General features: G+C 40.5%; 1 protein-coding gene across 3 annotated transcripts in view; it reads right to left on the reverse strand.

The window, feature by feature from the left end:
- Positions 1-101: 101 nt before the first annotated feature.
- Positions 102-21,987, reverse strand: part of CLCN5 (Cl-/H+ antiporter 5) — a 183,857-nt gene continuing 161,971 nt past the window's right edge. For all 3 annotated transcript variants that reach the window (XM_086387007.1, XM_086387008.1, XM_086387009.1), the window contains 8 exons: positions 18,636-18,758; positions 17,565-17,771; positions 13,736-13,816; positions 12,957-13,499; positions 10,611-10,797; positions 9,225-9,623; positions 8,382-8,598; positions 102-6,871 (listed from right to left, as the gene is read on the reverse strand). In XM_086387007.1, coding sequence (XP_086243133.1) covers positions 6,781-6,871; positions 8,382-8,598; positions 9,225-9,623; positions 10,611-10,797; positions 12,957-13,499; positions 13,736-13,816; positions 17,565-17,771; positions 18,636-18,758 — 1,848 coding nt within the window. In that variant the 3' untranslated portion in view covers positions 102-6,780. The remainder of the gene's footprint in view (positions 6,872-8,381; positions 8,599-9,224; positions 9,624-10,610; positions 10,798-12,956; positions 13,500-13,735; positions 13,817-17,564; positions 17,772-18,635; positions 18,759-21,987) is intronic.

Below are 21,987 nucleotides of genomic sequence, written 5' to 3' on the forward strand. Positions count from 1 at the left end.
ACCTTTCACACTACCATCCCCCAACCTCCACACTGCAATTTTATGATCAGAAATCAATAGCTACAAAATCGAGGGTCTTCAGAAACACACCAGACACCAAATTGGATAAGGCTGTGCTTTATTACATGCATAATTACAAATCTGTGCTAAGTGAAAAATGTATAAAGCAATGGCGACCTGGGTTTAAGCCACACAGAGAAAGGGCTGGACAATCCCATTAACCCTTCTGCCAAAGTCCATTCCATTGCCTGTAACATGATTGTTTCCATTTCTTACAATTTGCATAGCACTTACTTGTCAAAGTACTTTCCTTTCATTGTCTCAGTTTATCCTCACAACAACCCTGTGAGGTAGGTAGGGCAATTAACACTATCCCCATTTTTCAGATGGGAACACTGAGGCACAGAGCGGTTAAGATCTCGAGGCTAGTTAGTAGAAGCATAGGGAATAGAAACTAGGTCTCCTAACTCCCCAGCTCACATCTTTCCTTTAAAACTATGTTGCTATGCTTGACCAGGGAGCAGAATGAAGTGTGCAGTAAGCCATAACTTTGGTACAGGCTGTGCCTATGAACAGGGACCAACATCTCTAAAAGTTACAATAAAGCTAAGAAAGTGTGACTAAAGCATTGGCAGCACTCAGATAAATAATTGCTCTGAACAGCTCAGCACCAAGCTTCCTATGGAAACTCAGGCTCTATTAGCTTTGGTTGATTCTAGGGTCTAGACACCTAAGCTACTGCTGATGTCTATAATGTGTATTTAGCTTCATTTGAACTTTTACCAACTCTCAGGAACTAAAATTTTGAGTCAGACAGGTTTTCTTTGGCTACTGCAGTTGAAGCCAGCCCTACAAATGAGCTCACTACAGAGATATTCATAGAATGGTCCATGGGCTGGAACCAGCCCCCCCGATCATCCTGGCCTCACTGGCTCACCCGACAGCTGGTATTTTTCCCACAGCCAGAAATGACTGGAGGTTAAGAAGAGGAGGCTGGCCTTGGTCAAATGAAGAAGAATCACCATCATTACATCAATGGCATCCCTAGGTGACATGACCAGGTGCTGTTCATCAGGCTTAACTCCTTTCTGGCCTGTACCTGGTTAACAGCATAGCTTCAAAAGACAGTTTAAAAGAACAAAATATTAAACACACTATATATATATTTTTTACCTAGAATGAATTCAATTTATAATCACTACATAGTCCCAAGGGACCAAATATATAATAAAAAAGTAAATATTTATTAAAATCTGAGGAGTAAAAAGGCAGGACAAGGGGAAAGAGAGAGAATAAGGGATAAAGTAAAATGGAGGAGGAGGAGCACTGTTGAAGGACCATATAGTTGAGGTACAGTCAGAAAGATAATGAGGCTAAACATCCCCACCCTGACAAAATCAACCCAGGCCACTCCCTCACCTTCATTCTGCCAAGAGGCATTACACTCATCAAGTTCTAGATCGCCTCTGACTTTCAACAGATTTGGACTCGTAGTAGATGAGCATAACAGTTAGCAATGAATATTTCACATGTCTGCATAGAGATGCTAAAGCCCCGGACACTGCCAGCAGGTATCACTGGCTTTAGCCCCTAAAGCAGAGCAAAGCCCTGTTGGCTCCATCAACTCAGAAGTCATTCTCTACTCTCAGAATGATCCTCTCCCTCTTCCAAGGTCCATATTCAAAACAATACACTTATAACACATGATAAAATTTTGAATTTAGGGCATGGCAGGGAGGAGACAGAAACAGAGAGACAGGGGCAGACAGGAGAGAGGAGGAGAGGCAGAGATCATTTATTTAAACCCTAACATTTTATACTACCACACGCCTTTTCCCCTTAAAAGGCTGAACTTTAGGCAAGGCATTCATTCAATGAGTGTGCACACAGAGGCTGAAGACCTTTTGGCAGGAACTTAAGAGGTAGGAATTTATGACTGCAGGATTGAACTGGATGACCTGATAGGTTCCATCCAAGAAATGCAAACTCCACACATCACAGACTTTCCTTCTTTCTTGGGTGATTTGGCAAAATAAGATTACATGGTGGAAAACCAATTTTGCTCCCTATGTCACTTCAAAACTTTGCCCAGATGCAGATGTTTAGAAATGAGATTGTGACCAGCAAACATTTGGGGAGTGACCTGAAGTTGCTAACACCTACTAGTCCAAGAAAGTCTCCCCTTGGGGCAAGCAATCAAAATTGAGGCAGAGCACAGTTGAGTGGTTGCCACAGGTCTACTACACCAATTTCAGTTCAAATTTACAAAGCTCCCTGAGCTCTGAGACACCGTCACTTTTTTCTTTTTAATATAGAATAAGCATATACCAAAGAGGCTAACGACATAGATTTTTAAAGAATTTTTCTATCAAAATTCAAGATAATCTACCAAAAGCTTATCATTTAGGCAATGGCAGGAGATGCGGCCCTCCTCCATGAGCAGATGTCTGGTCTTGGGTCAGCCCTCTCCATAAAAGTAGACTGCCTCCAACCAAATGCTGCTTTGAGCCTCTATGTTGTTTGGAAAGCCTGCTCTTTCAGCGACTACTAACTATTCTCCCCTTGAGGCACATAATTAAGCAGTTTAATAAATGTCAGGGTGTTTGGCTTGGAGCATGGAATGACCTTCCTCCCACCATCTTACAAGAACTCATATATTTTCTTACTAGGGTTTTTTCACTACCATAACTTTCCACCCTCTCTCCAAAGGGAATCCAGGTAATTCCAGAGGTGGTTTAAAAAAAAAATCAAGATTGTAGGACACTTAAGTTCAGACCACATATTTAGACATCTTTTACTCACCATTCCACCTCCCCTTTACTTTCTAAACTCTTAATTTTTCTCAGGGTTTTCAAGAGCTCAATACTCTATGTACCACCATGAAAGACACTCTCCTGCTTTCTCTGAACAGAGAGTGGCCTGCATATGGTTCTGATCTGATGAAAGTAAAACAGCTTCTCACAATACAATGTGGTCCATCACCAGTAAGTACTTTAGCAATATAAAACACACTGGCCATTTCAAAATTTCAATAACTGTCTTGACTATCATTTATTAAATATTCAACCTCAAAAACTGCACTCCTTATGATTAAAAAAACAAAACCAAAAGATATCATGGGGTATACTCACCACCTAACTAAACAAACCAAGGTCAGGACCCAACCAGGACAGTTGATTCAAATACTTAAAACATACAGTGGTGATTACTTTCCCTGTTGGACTCTATTGCACGTTGTTTTTAAAAAATGTATTTGCTCCTCCCCTCCACCTGAATAGGTTCATAAATTCATAGTTAAGAATTACTTCACAGTCTTAGACCACACAAAGTCCCCGTTAATTTATCATTCTTGTGGTCAAGCACAATTGAAGACTTGATAGAGAAATTGATGCTGTTCTCTGCTCTTTCTGTAAAGGGTTCAGATTCAGTCTCTGGTGTCCAAACAACTGAACTCCTTTGCAGTTCAAGCAGCAAACAGATTGACTGCTCTGCCAGCTGGCACATCCAAAGCACTGTCAATGTCGGATTATCCACCAGAGGACATGGGCTCTGTGGATTATACCACCTCTACTCCAGCTGGGCTGAGCCAGAAGGACACTGGAGCCAGAAAAGAGGAGAGTGTCTGAACTAACAGAAATGATCTTAAAAGTGGCCATGACTTTGCATGTTCAGTCAGTTCCCTGCTTCTGCCAATGGTATATCTAAACATGCCTCAGCTTTATTCCAGTTTCTTTAATTCTTTACACTGAAGATCTGAAGATACAAAATATAGCTGTTAGATTTTTAAAAATCTAGCCTCTCAAAAAAAATCTAGACACTCATTCCCTTCATGGCTGGATGCCTACAGATATTTTGCTTTGGAAAACCCTCTCTCGAAGTGCTTATTGGCATTATTTTATAAATCCTTCCCTTGTGTTGGGAAATTTTCTCTCAATACCAGAATAGACTGGTCTCCCAGTCTTTTGCCACTGAGGTATTTGACCATTTCTGGCTACTAACAGACCTCCCTATATCAGCTCTGTTGGTTTAATGATGTCTAACTGCTGAATTGGCAGTGGCAGAAAGAACATTTTCCTTTGCCTCAAGATAAGAAACTCTGAATGTTAAGGTGCTGAGCTAGCAGTCTAGCAGGGAGCGCTACCACAATTAGCCAAACTTTGAGCCAAACCATAGGACTGGACATATAATGGATATCATAAACTACAGGTACTTTTAGCATATAGTTACAAGGATTCCTGAGAAGCTGAGGTTAATGAATGAGATTTACTAGGAGTGAGGTATCAAAGGGATGTTTTTCTCTGGAGGGCCAATCAGTGCTTAGCATCTAGAAAGTACACCTTGGCACAGTATTATCTGATTTCTTGAATTTATTCTCTGAAGTAGCACCTGAACACTGGCTCATCTGTTTCAAATCAAAAACAGAGCCTAGAAGAAACACAAAGGCAAACTTACATACCCTCCATATCACCGCTGCCCTAAGAAATGTGACCAAACCTTTGACTGTCATCAAATACCAGAAATATTAACATTTCCTGTTTTGCAAACTTTAGTTGGACGGCTGATAAGAAGAGATAGGTAGTGAACCAGAAGTACACACAGAAGAACTTTGACTACTGCACAACAGATGTGGTGGTAGGGCAAATAGCCACATCTCTTTTGAGGGAATCAGTGGCAAAGAAGGGACAAATGACCTACTTGTCCCTTGTGAAGTTACTGAGTCATGACTATACTGTAATAAAACCTAGGGAGGATCTTTTCTTTTTCATTACAATGCTAGAGTGTTATATTTAAAGGGAAAGCTCTGGTGACTGCCTTGATACTTTAAAGCTAAAAATCAAAATAAGCCTTGGCTCCCTAGTTCTGGGCAATAAAAGAATTTCAGATTTTGGAAACATAAGAACTAGGGGTAAAAAATCCTAGACTCAGAGATCGGCAACTTTTAAAATGAGGTACACTGAGGTGCTTGAACAGAGGAGACAGAGGGTAGGAAAGGCTATGCTGAATGACTGCTGATTCTAGGCTGGAAGGATGGTGGGAAGCACTGGGAACAGACTTGGAAAATGGGAAAGGTTCAGCTCTCTCCCCTAGCATTTGAGTCTCACTGCTGTGGGCATCAGCGTGGGAATGGAGGTATGGCAGTAGCTACTGGACTATAGAGCAAAGCAAATGGCTGCGTGTTGCCTCTCTGGTCCGTGGGCTATAAGCTTCTGGAGGCTGGGTTTACAATTTAGCTCCAGGAGTTATCTTTTTGTAATAGGAATGATTAACTGGGCACAGTGCTCAATCCCAAAGAGAGGACTCAGGACTAAGGCATGGAAAAGGGAGAAGAATGGAGGGGAAACAACAGCATGTGGGTAAACATGTAGAAAATGTAGTTGGAATGATGGTGGTGGCTCTGTAGCTCCACCGGGTGTCCCTAGATGTTTTCTACTGCAGTAGAGGTGGTAGGAAATTGAGACAGGCACCTTTTCAATTGGATACAAGCACCTTAGGTGTCACCAGGCCTTGTCCACACCCCTGGGTCTCAGGATGGTTCTGCATTTTATTTAGAAGTCTAAGAAGCCTCAAGGGAGTCAGAGCTGCCTATCCTGTTCCAATGCCTTGAATATATCTGAAAGTACTCCCAAGCCTAAATTCACCATCATGGGGAAAACACTGGCCTGTTAAATGTACTTAACACTGGGAAGACGCAAGAGTGCCCAGTCATTTTAGTACTGGTGGTTGTTACGAAGGAATGCATGAAAACACAGATACAGCTTGGAATCTTCCCTGGTTTACCAGTATGCAGTCTAGATTTGGTTCCCTTTACTGCTCTTCTATATTCCAGAAGCCGAAAGCACCATCACTCATGGAGGTGGCATCTGGGTAAGAGGATTAGTTGGGACCTCACAAAAATGTGAAAGACCTAGTCATTGACTTTGCTTAGAACTTTACTAATCATTTCAAGGAAGCTGGAGAAATCATTCCTTGTTACTAACAAATTCATGGCCAAGTCTTTGTCTACTAGCTAACAAAGACCACCTGGAAAAATTAGCCTATTTGCAGACAAGGAGAAAATTCTATAACTTATCTTTGTGCACGTCAAAAAAGAGTACCAGGAACAAGCAAGCTATAAAAGTTAATCTCTTTAAATTCACTTAGAGGAGATTAACCAAAGCAGCATTGTCTTATAATCAGACATTAAAATTAACATATACATAAACACACGAAACTAATAATGCTAAATACTGTAACAGGAACAAGATAATATTTGAACTGAATTCACAGTCTGGAAAATACCATTACTATTTTCCTTCTGGCTTTCCTTCCTGTGGCTGGAAAAGCAAAGCCCCTTAGTTTACACTTCATTTTCCACCAATGACAGTTAAGAGTCCAAAAAAGTGACTTTTTCATGAGCTTCCTGCAGGCTATAGGTCAGGACATCTGGAATTTTTCTTGCATAGTTTTCAGTGATTGCATATTGGCTAACAATTATGTCTTAAATTAAAAAAATCTTTAAATAAAAAGAAAGAAAAGAATTAAATCATAGCAATCTTGTTTACTCTTTCATGAAATCTTCCTAATGCAATATCACAGAAGCCTAATAGAATTTTCTCCTAAAGAGAAGAATAATTTCCAGAGATTACGTAGTGCAACTGGTTAATTTGCAGGAAAGAGACAACACACTGATATAACTTCACCACCCCAATGTAGGAAATGTGTTTTGGGTACCCAGTTAATAAAATATATCCATGGTCTGCAATGTCCTTCCTGTTTTATATCCAGTACAACCCTGTGATTCTAGTTGAAGAGAATGGAATCAGGATCTTGGTTCGCCATCTGCGCTATATGCTTTAGCACATCCTTTTTGGTAATGATCCCAAGCAATCGCCTAAAAGATAAAACAAGACAACAAACAAAAATCAATCTGTAGCTAAAATAAAATTCACAAAGGTGACACTTTTCCTCCTCAGTCGTTTTCAACTTCGTCTTTGAACACAATTTGCACTTATAGAATGATAACAGGACTAGATTACATATACCAGGTAAATGGACCAATGCATGGGTCCCTTTAAGCATTACTTCCTCTAGGTGTTAAGTCCTGCTATTTCCTGTGTATATTACTCTCTATATATACAAGTCTTACCTTTCATAACCCAGTTCAAATGTCCCTTTTCCAGAACACCTTTTCTGATCCTATGAACCAGAACTAATTGTGCCCTCCTCCTAGGAACAGTATGTTCTGTGCACATCTCTTCTGTAGCATTTGTTCAGTTTGCTCTGTTATCAGCTTCCCTATAACACTGCATACTCCCTGAGGGCAGAGGGTAGTCTCTTTGATTTCTGTCTCTCCCCAGAATCTAGTGGAATATGTTTTTACATGAAGTTCAGATTTAGTTAAGATTGAATGAACCAGTTAGGGAAAGTCCCCTTACTGATTTCAATTCTGCAAGACATCTGTTACATTATTCAGAAATTTTAGAGGGTGAAATTCTTATATAATCACTAGATTAACATTACCATGCTCACACAAACACACACACACATACACACACACACAAACCCACCCTTCTCCTCAACCTGCTTTTTTGTTTCCCAATAAAAATAACATGGCTTCCTTTACTTGATAAGAAATATCTCAGAAAGAAAGAGCCTTAGCCATGGGAGTCAGAAGACTTGTGTTTAAAGCCTACCTCAACTAGATATCAACTGGGGCGTCCTTGTGCAAATCTTTAAACCTCACTGGAACTTGGTTTTCTCACCAGTAAATAATAACGATGAAGGTATTGTAAGGACGAAATAACACACACATACTACCTGCTGCTGCTGCTAAGTCGCTTCAGTCATATCCGACTCTGTGCAACCCCATAGACGGCAGCCCACCAGGCTCCCCCGTCCCTGGGATTATCCAGGCAAGAACACTGGAGTGGGTTGCCATTTCCTTCTCCAATGCATGAAAGTGAAAAGTGAAAGTGAAGTCGCTCTGTCATGTCTGACTCTTAGCGACCCCATGGACCGCAGCCCACCAGGCTCCTCCGTCTATGGGATTTTCCAAGCAAGAGTACTGGAGTGGGGTGCCATTGCCTTCTCCGACATATACTACCTAGTACCATTTAAATTTCAGTGCTGCCTGTTCTTAAGAACATAGTATTTCCTTTGTAGGGGAGGAACTGAGTTATTTATAATATGCAACCAGCAGTTCACATCTCTCAAACCCACTATCCTCCCCAAACATCTTCTCTATTATGACAGTGAGAGAAACATATCCATCTTCATCTCAGAGTTTCCACAAGGTCTATAAGTGCTACTAATGTTCATGTGAGCTGGGCTTTTCTTTCTTTAATCTCTCTACATTCTCTTTCTTCCCCTAACCCAATCTGATTTCACCAAAGAGCTCTCACCCATTGTGTGTAACCAGGCACTGCCGCAGTCCCAGCTTGCGGAAGATATCCACCACAATCTCCATGGGCGTAAGGTCAGTCACAGTGAAGGGGCTGAGATCCAGGATGTTCCGAAGCTTGAGGGTAGGTGGGGTGTATGGTGGCACTGGAGGAGAATGTTCAGTGAAATAAATGATGGAAGTGCTCACAACTCCATCCTGTTTTTTTCGAGCATTTTCTATTGGAAAAAAGTAGGGGGAAAAAGTTAAAAAAGAAGGACTAATTCTATCCTTCTGGCCCCTAACCAGTCCCCTCTCCCTTCTGTCTTCCCCATTTCATGCATGCATGCTTATTTATTGTATAGTTGATATACAATGTTGTGCTATTTTGAGGTCTACAGCAAAATGATTCTGTTCTATGGGCTTCCCTGGTGGCTCAAATGGTAAAGAATCCACCCACAATGTGGGAAACCTGGGTTCAATCCCCGAGTTGGGAAGCTCCCCTGGAGAAGGGAATGGCTACCCACTCCAGCATTCTGGCCTGGAGAATTCCACGGACAGAGGAGGCAGGCTAGAGTCCATGTGGTTGCAAAGCGTCAGACATGATTGAGTAACTTTCACATGCACACACACATATAAACATATATTTATGTTGTTTGTCAGATTCTTTTCCATTACAGGTGATTATAAGATACTGAGTATAGTTCCCTGTGCGATACAGCAGGTCCTTGTTGGTCATCTATTTTATATATAGTAGTGTGTGTCTGTTAATCCCAATCTCCTAATTTATCCCTCCCCTCCCCTCACGCATATTTATTTATTATTTCTATAGTGGACCTCCTTGTCCCCTTTATGAAATCCTTACCAATTGAAATAATGAGGTCTCTTCGGAGGACAAAACCCACAAGTCTTTGGGACTCCCGGGACACCACCACTGGGAAGCCACTGTAAGTTGTTTCACTGATTATGGTCTCTACATCTTCCACAGTCATACTGTCCTGAGTAAGGACAGTCAACAAAGGATCATTTCTCCGGGGTTTCATCACATCCATTGCCAGGGTCTTATGAGCAAACTCTTCTTTGGCTTCAAGAAAGGGGTACCCATTGAGACGGATGTGGGCATCATAGATGCCCTCCCGCCCAAGAGCATCCGCCACCCACTTGCTTGTCATAGCTGCAGCCATCAGAGGCACAATGTATTCCAAGCCACCAGTTAATTCAAACATTATAACAACAAGAGAAACGGTCATCCGAGTCACCCCACCTGCAAAAATAGACAACAGGCTACTTAGTGAAGGCAGGAAAAGTATAGGATTCATTACAGTTATGGGCCTTTCACAGGCCCCATCCAGAAAAAGTTACTTACCAGAAACATCACTAAAAGGAGGCCCTTGCCTACAACTGCATAGACTCCTGCAACTGCATTCAAACAAGTTTACAATGGACAGGAGTCACACTTCTCAAAATAACCTCTACAAAAGATACCTCCTTCACTCCTTTTTCATTTGTTTATTGCTCCCCACCAACTCCCAATTATAAAAGTAATTGCATAAGATGTCTATGATTTGTATAAAACCACAGACGTGAGAGGTTCTCTGGGACATGCAGGCCCACTGTAGAATAATTGCAAACTATATATATGTTTAAAGTATATAAAGGAAAGTCTTACCTGTAAACTCACTGCCTAGAAATATGCTGAGTAAAAATTTCAAGTGACTTTTTTTCAAAAACTTCTGTTTTTATATAGATGAATTTGTATTATGTTTAAATTCCCCACCATGCCTTTTCTCCTAACTTTATGTTAGGAATACTTTGCATATTAGTACAAATTTATTTAAATTGTATTTAAAAATATTAAACATATTAGCATCACATTCAGTGGCTCCATGGTATAGCATTATATGGATGTACCATAATTTATTTAACCAGTCCCTTATTGCACTTTTAGGTTGATTACAGTTATTTGCTATTACACATAATACCATGATGAACATTCTTGTGCAGGTATTTTTGTCCAAATTTCTGGTTTCTTCCTCAATATGACAGGATTTGAGAGAATTCCTCTCCAAGGGGAGGAATGGAGATATATGGTAAAGAATGCCTTCTTAAAGCACTTGAAAATGGCAAACCCAACAAGAAATGGATAGTTTTTTTTTTTTTTTAACCTACAGTCAGTTATATATAGTATAACTCATCTTTATAATGCCACCTGGGGAGCAATTTCTTTGAAACCAATGCAAACAATACTCACCCAAACAGGCTGCAGCCCCAACCATCGCATAAAGGCCAGGGGTGATGCAATCCGCTCCTTGACTGCACCAGCTATTGAAGATGGCCCAGTCATGGTGGTAATAAGCCAGCTGTTCCATCCCAACTCCCAAAAGCCGACCTGCTATAGCACCAACAGCCATGCTAGGAATAAAGAGACCAGAAGGAATCTGCAAAGAGAAAGCAACAGATGGTCAGTGAGAAGTGATGTAATTACATGGCATGTGATAAGGGCTAAAGGACTGACCCTCTGCAAAGCGAACAGGCCAATGACAATCTAACTATGCACTATGCTAGCAAGTGGCTGCAAAGATCTGTGTAACACTACAGGGACTAGAGGTTCTCTGGGACGTGCAGGCAAGTACAACTGCAAAGATGCTTACCCTGATTCGGGGTCCATCAGGCAAGAGCCTGAACTCTCCAGACCAACACAGAACTGGAGGTAGAAATTAAGCCTTTCCCAAAGAAAAAGGAAAATAGATGGAGTTTCTCATATATGCAGACAGTTTACCCAATTTTGAATTCTTATCAATAGCGATTACCCTTTATTGACTATCTACAATGCTCTATGCTGGATGCTCTACAGACTGGATTTTCTGGGTTCTTTACAACCACCCCAAGAGGCGGGTGTTATTATCCTCAATTCACAAACGATCTAAGGTACAGAGAGGTTAAGAACTCATCCAAGGCCAAGATTTAGTAAATGTTGGTGATAGGGTTTAAATGCAATGCTTCTAATCACTCTCATGTATTGAATCTTGACCCACTGCCCACACAAAAAGGATGGCATTTGAGGTTTCAGTTTATTTTAACAGTATAAAAGAAATAATAAATAAGTTTTTTAATGAGGTAGTGACTATGGTTGCATGACTATCCCAAAAAGGAATCCCCATCTGTCTCCTCTTTTTTTTTTTTTTTTTTTTTGAACTCCTAGAATGTAATTGGGGCTTCTCTGGTGGCTCAGTCAGTAAAGAACCCACCTGCAATGCAGGAGACACAGGTTCAATCCCTGGGTCAGGAAGATCCCCTAGAGAAGGAAATGTCAACCCACTCTATTATTCTTGCCTAGGAAATTCCATAGACAGAGGAGCCTGGTGGGCTATAGTCTATGGGGTTGCAGGACGTGACTTGGGGACTAAACCACCACCACCAGGATACAATAGTGCATTCTCAATTTTCTGTGCTAAGAGAGGGAAAATGATGACAGGGATAACCCAAACAGAAGATTGTTTTAAAATAGCTTTGATTCTAGAATAAATTTGAATTGGGGTGGGTCTGATGGTCTGCAAATTCACTTTTAAATGAAAGAATAAAGCCATGAGGTGCAAAGTAACTCAAGAAGCACTGCAAATATGTTCAACATGTTGAGGATGGATATGAATTCAGAGATTACTGTATTCCCTAAACTGCATTGTTGGCCCTTATTTTCTGTTTTGAATCTATTTCTCTAGAGAATAGAGGAAATACATTGGTAGTTGAGTGCTAAAGAAAATAAGGGCTTCCATGGTGGCTACAGATAAAGAATCTGCCTGAAATGGAGGAGACCCAGGTTCAATCCCCGGGTCAGGAATATCTCTGGGTCTGGAAGATCCCCTAGAGAAAGGAATGGCAACCCACTCCAGTACTGTTGCCTGGACACATAAAAACCAAGGAAAATAAAGAAAATACAAATTTTCCTTCTTGATTTCTTCTGACACATGGAAATTATAACGGTACTGAAAATAAAAGATATTGGCCTGATGTCAGCTTTTGATAATCTAAATATTAATTTAGGGTCACCTATGAAGTTCTTGATAATTGGACACTGTTAACAACTGTAAAAAATACATTTAGCTATGTATTGGGTTGAACCATATGAAATTGCTATTTCAGTGGTTAAAATGGTTGGCAACTTCATTTGGTTCAACCAACTACTTTGCTTTATTGGTAAACTCCAAAGCCACTTTATAAGGACCAAAAATGTGTTGGTCAGATATTGTTTTGATACAAAATGCACTGGGATAAACACCTCACCATCCTTTTTGAGTGGCAAAATATGTTTTCCACAGAAAAGGAGAAAACATTTCTACTTTTAAAATCTCATCACCGAGGTTTGCATTTGGCCTAAAACTAGGCTTGGACAATTTTAGATAGCCATACAATTGTCTAAGAAGTTATGAGGATATTGAGGATATGTGCGGGTAAAAGGGGCCTTGGGGTGGGTTAGTGGATAATGCTGGGTGAAGCTGGACATACTCCATGAACTACGAGAATTTTATGATATCTTGGCTTTGCCCTGAAAACCTACAGACACACAAATATCCAGGAAGGACCAAAAGAATCTCCTCACCTTCATGCCAAAGGTGAATATAGTGATGACAATTTTCAGTATGAGTGTCAAGGCCAGCTGCCACATTGCACTGTAGACTCCCACGCCAGCTGGTCTGTCGGGCAGCTCACCCGCCTTGCTTGTGTTGAAACGGTTCTCATAATCACAGAGTTTGGAGGAGTCCAGGAGGCCACAGTCATTGAACAGCTCAGAGATGAGCTCACTTGTGCTCACTCGGGTATACTCATTGGGGAAAGCCAGGATGGCAGTGATGGCTGTCACGACAAGAACCTCTACGACAGGATACTTGCCCAACTGGGTAGTCTTCCGCTTCCGACACCAGGCAATGTTAGTGCGGATAAAAAGAGCTCCCCACAGACCACCAAATATGCCCAGCAGAATGAAGGGCACAAGCTCAAAGAGATGCCATGGGGTGTGAAACTCCACATAAAATAGAACCAGGCGGCTGTTTCCAAACGGATTGATGGAGCGTAGAGTGAATGCTGCCACTAAAGCAGCGAAAAATGAACGCCACAGTGTTTTGAGGGGAAAGTAGTAGCTGACCTATAGGAGAAAAAGCGAGAAAATCAACTCAAGTCAATATGCAGGAACTATTTGGGGTGAAAAACTGTGCTGTGGCAATTCGAGCTGAGGAAGAAAATGGCCTGGAAATCTCCAGTCCCGTGGCAAAGCACTGGAGTTGGGCAGAGCACTTCAGGACTGCAGTATACACAGACAATGGCCAGAATTCCTGGCACAAAATCACAAGCGTGGCTCTACAGACAGATAAAAGCAGTTACCTCTTCTAGGCTGAATAATACTCCACCAATAGGTGCCCCAAAGGCTACAGATACACCAGCAGCGGCAGCGGCTGACAAGACCTATGATTCAAAACTCAAAATTAGTGACAGAATAAGGCCACCTTCCTACCTTCAGTCACGTTTTAAAAGGAATATTGGTGGTTACCAAACGTAAACAAAACAAAAAAAACTTTACCTGCTCTATACCCAGCTTATTTATGAAAAATGAAGTTCAACATATATTTACTTTGAGAGCAAACACTATCTGCTGAATCTTGAACACATGGTTCACATGCTGGAACACGTAGAGGGCCTTCCTTTGTAATTAATTTAGGCGTGTACTTGATTCCAAATTATGCTCCCATCCCCCATACTCCCAATTCCACAACTGATTTATGGTCTGTAAGACCTATTCACCACCTAAATGAAATATTTACATTATGTAAATATTTACATATGTAATTTACACAGCACTTTCTTTATAAAGAAAAGCTTTTAAAATGAGATTTTAAAGATAGCTCTAATCCCTGCTTATTTAACTTATCTGAAGAGTACATCATGAGAAACGCTGGACTGGAAGAAACACAAGCTGGAATCAAGATTGCAGGGAGAAATATCAATAACCTCAGATATGCAGATGACACCACCCTTATGGCAGAAAGTGAAGAGGAACTAAAAAGCCTCTTGATGAAAGTGAAAGTGGAGAGTGAAAATGTTGGCTTAAAGCTCAACATTCAGAAAACAGAGATCATGGCATCCGGTCCCATCACTTCATGGGAAATAGATGTGGAAACAGTGTCAGACTTTATTTTTCTGGCTCCAAAATCACTGCAGATGGTGACTGCAGCCATGAAATTAAAAGACGTTTACTCCTTGGAAGGAAAGTTATGACCAACCTAGATAGCATATTCAAAAGCAGAGATATTACTTTGCCAACAAAGGTTCGTCTAGTCAAGGCTATGGTTTTTCCTGTGGTCATGTATGGATGTGAGAGTTGGACTGTGAAGAAGGCTGAGCGCCAAAGAATTGATGCTTTTGAACTGAGGTGTTGGAGAAGACTCTTGAGAGTCCCTTGGACTGCAAGGAGATCCAACCAGTCCATTCTGAAGGAGATCAGCCCTGGGATTTCTTTGGAAGGAATGATGCTGAAGCTGAAACTCCAGTACTTTGGCCACCTCATGCGAAGAGTTGACTCATTGGAAAAGACTCTGATGCTGGGAGGGATTGGGGGCAGGAGGAGAAGGGGACGACAGAGGATGAGATGGCTGGATGGCATCACTGACTCGATGGACGTGAGTCTGGGTGAACTTCAGGAGTTGGTGATGGACAGGGAGGCCTGGCGTGCTGCGATTCATGGGGTCGCAAAGAGTCGGACACGACTGAGTGACTGAACTGAACTGAATGATACAAACTTGAAATAACGATTGGCTCACAGCTAATCAGGAGCTGCAAATATTCAGACAAGAGGTATTTAGAGTTTCCTGTACTATGTGCCCTAATCCACACCTAGTGACCTATGGAACAGAAATAGGAGGGTGACTAGAAGCAAAGTTGGGGATAGATTTTGAAGGGAATAGTCCTAAGACCTAAGTGTGTCTAGGTGTGGCAAGGAAAAGGGTAAGGAGAGAAAGAAAGAGAAAGAAGCTGTCAGACAGAAATTAAAAGGGACAAGGAGGTGGGGAAAGAGAGCAAGTGATATTTCAAGAGTACCATCTTTGTATGTAGTAGCCTTAGACATATGAATGTAAAAGGTGCATGATAAACACACCAACACACCAGAATTAATAGACCAAGAAAGTCAGTTTGTTGGATTCTGGTTGCTGTGGAGTGATATATGATGTGTGGTATCAAGGAGCTATTTTTAAAAGGAAGTAAAATAAAACTGTCAGTTTTTTAAAGAAAAAAAAATGGTTCTTGGCAAATAGGTAGGTTTTTCTGGAAGTGCAAGATGGCTCAGGAAAACGAAGGGTGTGGGCGAAAGTGATCTCTGGTGCTAGCTGGGGAGGACTCTGAAATTCAAGACTAGAATGGCTTTCATCTAAGAAGGATGAGGACATTTAACACAGAACTTCAGAAAGGGGATTTCAGCGACTTTGTTTAGGCTGAATTACGAGGGAGAAGGAAGAGTTGAACTGGCCAGTAAGCTGTAGAGTGGAGTCTACCTGTGCCCTGCTTTCTCAAATCTCTATTTTACGCTCAACCATCTGGCCACTATGACAAGGCCCGAGGACATAAAAGGGTTACTGCTGATGGTGAGAACACCAGGAAAAAATAACTGCAAACTCTATATAAGCAATAAGAAGTGAATGACATATTCAACTATTCATGAGTTTAGTTAGAAATATATGATATCTGTACAGAAAAACAGCCAAATCAAACTCTTCTTTCATTTTATAAGAACTGTTTGAACAAAAATGCCAATTTTATATTAAATAAAATGAAAGTAATCACCAATCTACAGTTTCAAAGTCACCTCTACTTATGCAAAACCAGCAACAATCAACACTTTACTCTTGCCAGTTAAAATGTTTTTTTTTTTCATCTCTTTAGCTTCTGTTGTACATTACTCCTATCGAACAACTTCACCAATATAAGACTGCCTTTATGTATTTGACAGATAGCTAAACAACCTACTCGGATTTCCCTCTCTCTCCTGCTAGCCTACCTCTCCTGCCAGGAACTTTTCCCCTTGAACCATCAAAATGTATTCCACATTTTAAATTTCAACATCTTTGAGTTTTTTTTTTTCCGAGTCTTATGGGGAATTTTGTTTTCTTTTGCTTTCAGAATAAATCACGAGGTTCTAATTTTGTGAAAAATCCTCTTCAATGAAATAACCTTGGTCTTGACCCATTCCATATGTGATTTCTTTGTAATTCAAGAGGAAAAAAAAGCAAGAACCATTATTTTCTCAAATTCTTAATTATAGCAGGAAAAAAGTAACCAATGACTTGGAACTTGTTAAAAAATGGTCTTCCTCCTCAAAATGACATACATTAATAACTGTATAAACATGAGAACAACTATAGAGATACTGCAGTGGGACTCATTTGCAGGGCTGAGGTGGAAGGCAGGGAGAGAGAAATCGAATACAGAGAAACAAATACAGTATGCTGTTAGGTAGAAATAAAAGATAAAAAAGCTGGCATCTGAAACACATGCTGAACTTATATTCTTTCACAGGAATAAACTTCTTTAAAAAGTCTTCCATTATTTCTGCAACTTCTTTGGAACAGAAATCACACATTCTTGTATAGAATTATATATTATGAAAAGTTAAAGTCTTTACTTCTTCCTCACCAGCATCTACCTCACTTTCCCCCTCACCAGAAGTAGACATTTTTTTTTAACAGTTTGGGGTGAAACCACTTCTCAGCCATTTTTTTCAAGGAGCATATATACACACTTTACAAAAACATTAACTGACTTTTACTATACACATTATTCTGAGATTGGCTTTTCAAAGTTTAATGGTACTTTATAGCCATCATTCCATGTTAGTATACATAGCATTATCTCATTAAGAGTTGCATAGGATTCTAGAGTATGGACAGAATATTGTTTATTCAGTCAGTCCCCCACTGATGGTCACTTGGATTGCTTCAGTTTTTCACTATGTTGACAGATGCTGCACTGACTATTCCCACAAACCTTTGTGCACACACGGTAGAATGTCTGCAAGATAAATTTCTAGAAATGGAACTTTTGGGTCAAAGAGTATTTGCATTAACCAGTAGAATCCCCCAATTGTCATCCCTAAGATTGTACCATTTGTGCTCTCACCAAAAAAAAAAAAAAAAAAAAGACTGGTAAAGTCATTTGTTATTACCTCTCTGCGCTTGGCTTCATTCTTCCTGTATTTGTTGAAGCAGTGGCATAGGATGTTCCCACAGCAGCAAGCCACGTGCACTAGGGGGCCCTCTTTGCCCAAGCTCAGGCCAGATGACACTGCCAGTACCAGTGTGATGGTTTTGATCATCAGGGTCCACTTACCCAAATAGCCCCTAATAATGAAACCACTCAAGATAGTTTTTATCTGCAGGTTAAACACAGATTGAACACGGACTAAGTAAGGAAACAAGGCTAAGAAGCAATAAATCTGGTCCTCATTATAGAAACTACACCTTTTAAACAAGTGATACATAAAAGCTTGAAACTGTGATTCAAGTTTGGGAGGGGACCCAGGAGACCAAGAAAATGAGAAATGTTCTTAAAACTTTTATGCTCCCTTTTCTTTTGTGGGGGGGCGCATGTGATAGCTGGGCAAGGGAGTACTGTTAAGTATGAGAGTGCATGTGTGTGGAGAAGGGGCAGCTGAGAGGGGAGGGTGTTTTTCTTACTTTCCCTTACTAGTATAGCCTTGACTCTCTGCCAAAAAATCTGTAGCTATCACTTGATCAGGAAACAGAGAGAGGCAAGGCCATCCAGGTAACCTAAAATCTCAGTGGTTTCAGTTACTATCAAGTAATCTAAACCAAAAGTCATTAGAAATAGGGTTTTAATCACCCTCCTTCTAGCCCAAATCATGTTGTAAAAAATGTAGCAAAATAATTTCATTTCTTCTGCTCTAAAAAAGTTGACAGTACCACTATTTTTTCAGACCAGAATCCTGTGGTCTACCCTAAAAGCTTCTTGGTTAGGAGTCGGGGAATTCTTCAGGGGGCTGGTTCACCAGAAACCCGTAGGAGGCTAGGAATCAACTCCCTTTAAATGTTTATGTGGCCCAGTCTGGGAGGAAACTTAAGGGAAGATCTAGAAAGGCCCTAGACTGCCTCAGGATCTGATCTCATTTAATATTCAACTACAGTATATGCTGGAATACATATTAAATGGTTTTAACTAAAAAGGATTAATTATTGTTACCACTTATACACCATTATAAACCATTTTAGAGACTCACCTCAGGGATTCCAGAGCCACAGGCATAAGGTGCAAACACCTTGACAAGAGATACAGCAAGGAAGGCAAATAGGAGAGCCCAGAGGACGTACATGAAATAATTGACTATGTAGGCAAAGGCTCCCTGGAACAGGGGGAAAAGAAAGAAGCTGGTTTTAGCCTAGACAACCTCAAGGAGGCATGCAGCTCTTAAGTAATGGGTTTTCAGGAGAGGAGGTCAGAAAATAAACAAACAATATTAAATTGCTCAAAATGTTTCTTCCAGACTGTCAGCAAAGCAACTACTAAAACACTGTCAGCTCATTTGCTACAGAAAATGAGAGGCTTTGCTCCACCCAAAGGAAAGTGAGGATGGCTTCTAAGGATGGACAAGAATGAAAACACAAATTCACTTTCTATATGAGTGCTTTGATAGATTTTATAGTCAAATATATATATATATATATATATATATATATATACACACATACACACATACTATGTCAATTTCATTAAAAGTCTTAGCAGTCCTTTTATTGAAATGGCTGAACCTTGGCTACACATTTCAAGTGAAGACTGGCTCCAGAATTCCATTAAATTCACCTTTGGCTACTACCTACCTTGGTGTCAAATTCTCATAGGCGGTTATAAAATTCTTGGGTGTTTTTCTTAAAATAAGCAATGATATTCTGTAGAGATGACCACATCTTTGAGAGAATTTTTCCACTGTAGTAGCAAAGGTGTAGTCATTGAATAGCAACAAGAATATGCAGTAAAACGTTTTGGGCTGTGACCATCAGATAAAACAATGAGATATCAGATAGCCCAAAGAATAAAACAGAGATGACTATTTTAAAAAATGGAAATAATATACTTATTCTTATATAAGAATATATATATTATTATATATTATAATGAAGTCTGCCAGAAAAGCAATCTAATTTTGACCATTAGTAAGGATTCACCACCATTTGCCTTGCAAAATAGCTATGCCTTAAAAAAAAAAAAAAACAATATTTTGAACATTGGCGTAAGATGCTTGGTGATAGAAATATTAGAAGTTGAAACTCACTCAAATTATATGGATCACAAAACTCAGTGGACTTTTGGCATCTTAAAACCTCCCTCCATGGGATTCTCCAGGCAAGGGTACTGGAGTGGGTTGCCATTTCCTTCTCCAGGGGATCTTCCTGATCCAGGGATCGAACCCGGGTCTCCTGCATTCCAGGCAGATGCTTTAACCTCTGAGCCACCAGGGAAGCCCCTTAAAACCTAAAACACCATCAAAAAATTCACTGACCTAGACGAGGAAAACCAAAACACTCAGGTTTTTTTTTTTTCCTGAGTTATAATTTTGACATAGGCTTCCCATTATTTTAGTCCCTGAGAGGAACAAATGATTGCTCTCTCTTGGCCTTTAGAATGTAGCTAGGGAGGAAGAATACGAGGAGGAAACAAAGAGGAAAGGGGAAGAAAGAAGAAAGTGGCTGAAACTGACTAGAGGCAGAGATCAGGAGGCCAAGTTCCTGGCAGCAGAACTCTTTAAAAGCTAGAACTAACTCTCCCCAGGTAAGGATTTCACTCATTAAAAGGACAGCCAGAGAAAGTTATCACTTGAGCAAATCTCCAATTTGAAAGTTACGGTTGGAACACTTAAACACACATACACATAGCTCAAAGGATTAGCTTTGGGAAGCCTTGTGGTGATGGAATCACACTTCTACATTTTGATTGTGGTGGTGGCTACACAAATCTATATATGTGCTAAAATTACAGTGAACTGTGTGCCTGCACATACACACTCACTCTCTGTCTCCTTCCCCCTCTTTCTCTTCTATGCTCATAAAATGGGTGAATATAAGGTCTGTAGGTTGCAACAATGTCACATTATTTGTTTTGCTAGTGTACTATAAACACTTTGGCCACCTGATGTGAAGAGCCAACTCATTGGAAAAGACCCTGATGGTGGGAAAGATTGAAGGCGGGAGGAGAAGGGGATGACAGAGGATGAGATGGTAGGATGGCATCACCAACTCGATGGACATGAGTTTGAGCAAACTCTGGGAAATGGTGAAAGACAGGGAAGCCTGGAGTGCTGCAATCCATGGGGTCACAAAGAGTCGGACATGACTGAGGGACTGAACAACAACAAATACTTAAATGTTAGGGGCTTCCCAGGTGGTGCTAGCGGTTAAGAACCTGCCTGCCAATGCAGGAGACATAAGAGACGCCGATTTGATCCCTGTGTTGGGAAGATCCCCTGGAGGAGACCATGGCAATCCACTCCAATATTCTTGCCTGGAGAATTCCATGGTCAGGAGAACCTAGCAGACTACAGTCCATAGGGTTGCAAAGAGTCAGTCACAACTGAAGCAACTTAGCACATATGCACACATACTTATGTCATGACTGGGGGAGGCTGGGTGAAGGCTATGGGGACCTTCCTGTACCTTGGTTTGTAACTTCCTGGGAATCTATAACTACTTCAAAAATAAAAGAGTTTTTAAAAAGCAAGGGAATCACACACACACACACACTCATGCTAAATTCCAGGGCTTCTCAAACTTTTCTCCATCCAAGAGGATGGGGGTGGGGTACCCAGACAGGAGCAGAGCTGAAATAGAGATTCTGTTTTATCTTAAACATGGAAATCCTTCATTCCTTTACAACAATTGTTTACATTTAATTTTGGGGAAAAAAATTTCTTCCAAATACTTGGGAAACACTGATACTCTGGGAAGGCACACAGCACATATGCTGAGGTTTTACATACCCTCTGGTATGCTGACCTTAACCCGGTTTGAGAAGCACAAACATAAACGTCTCACACGTATAGTATGCAGTTAATCCTCTAATTGACCTCTTTCACAAGCCAATATGCATAGTCAGATATGTACATAAATACTCTTATTTCTGACATTATTTTCTTATCCTTCTTTTGCCTTGACTGAGTCTGCGGCTGGGGGGGGGGGGCTTCAAATTGTTTGCGGACCAAAGTAGGTATGAAAATAAATGTTAAATGTACAAACAACTATTCCAGTCTTGTCCTTCTCACTTTCCTAACACAGTAGATGAGGAGTGAGCTGAGATGGTACCTGTTTTAGAAGTACCTGTGCAGAAGCCAGAGTGGAATTGGGAGTTGAGAGTTATTTCATGTGCTTTTGTGTTCAGTAGGAGAGATCTAACACACAAATCAAGTGGTAAGAGCAAGGTAAGGAACTGAAACACAAAGTTACTGTTATATTCAAAACAATTTGCTAGAAGACAAGGACAAATTCAATTTTCATTTCAAAAGGGGGCCATGAACAATTTTATTCCTGGGTTTCTGCTATTTTGCTAAAGAATATATTTTTTTAATGTTCTAATACAATGCT

Source organism: Bos grunniens, chromosome X (genome assembly GCF_055505025.1).
Source record: "Bos grunniens cultivar Pamir isolate PY7600 chromosome X, Bosgru_T2T1.0, whole genome shotgun sequence".
NCBI classification, from domain to species: domain Eukaryota; kingdom Metazoa; phylum Chordata; class Mammalia; order Artiodactyla; family Bovidae; genus Bos; species Bos grunniens.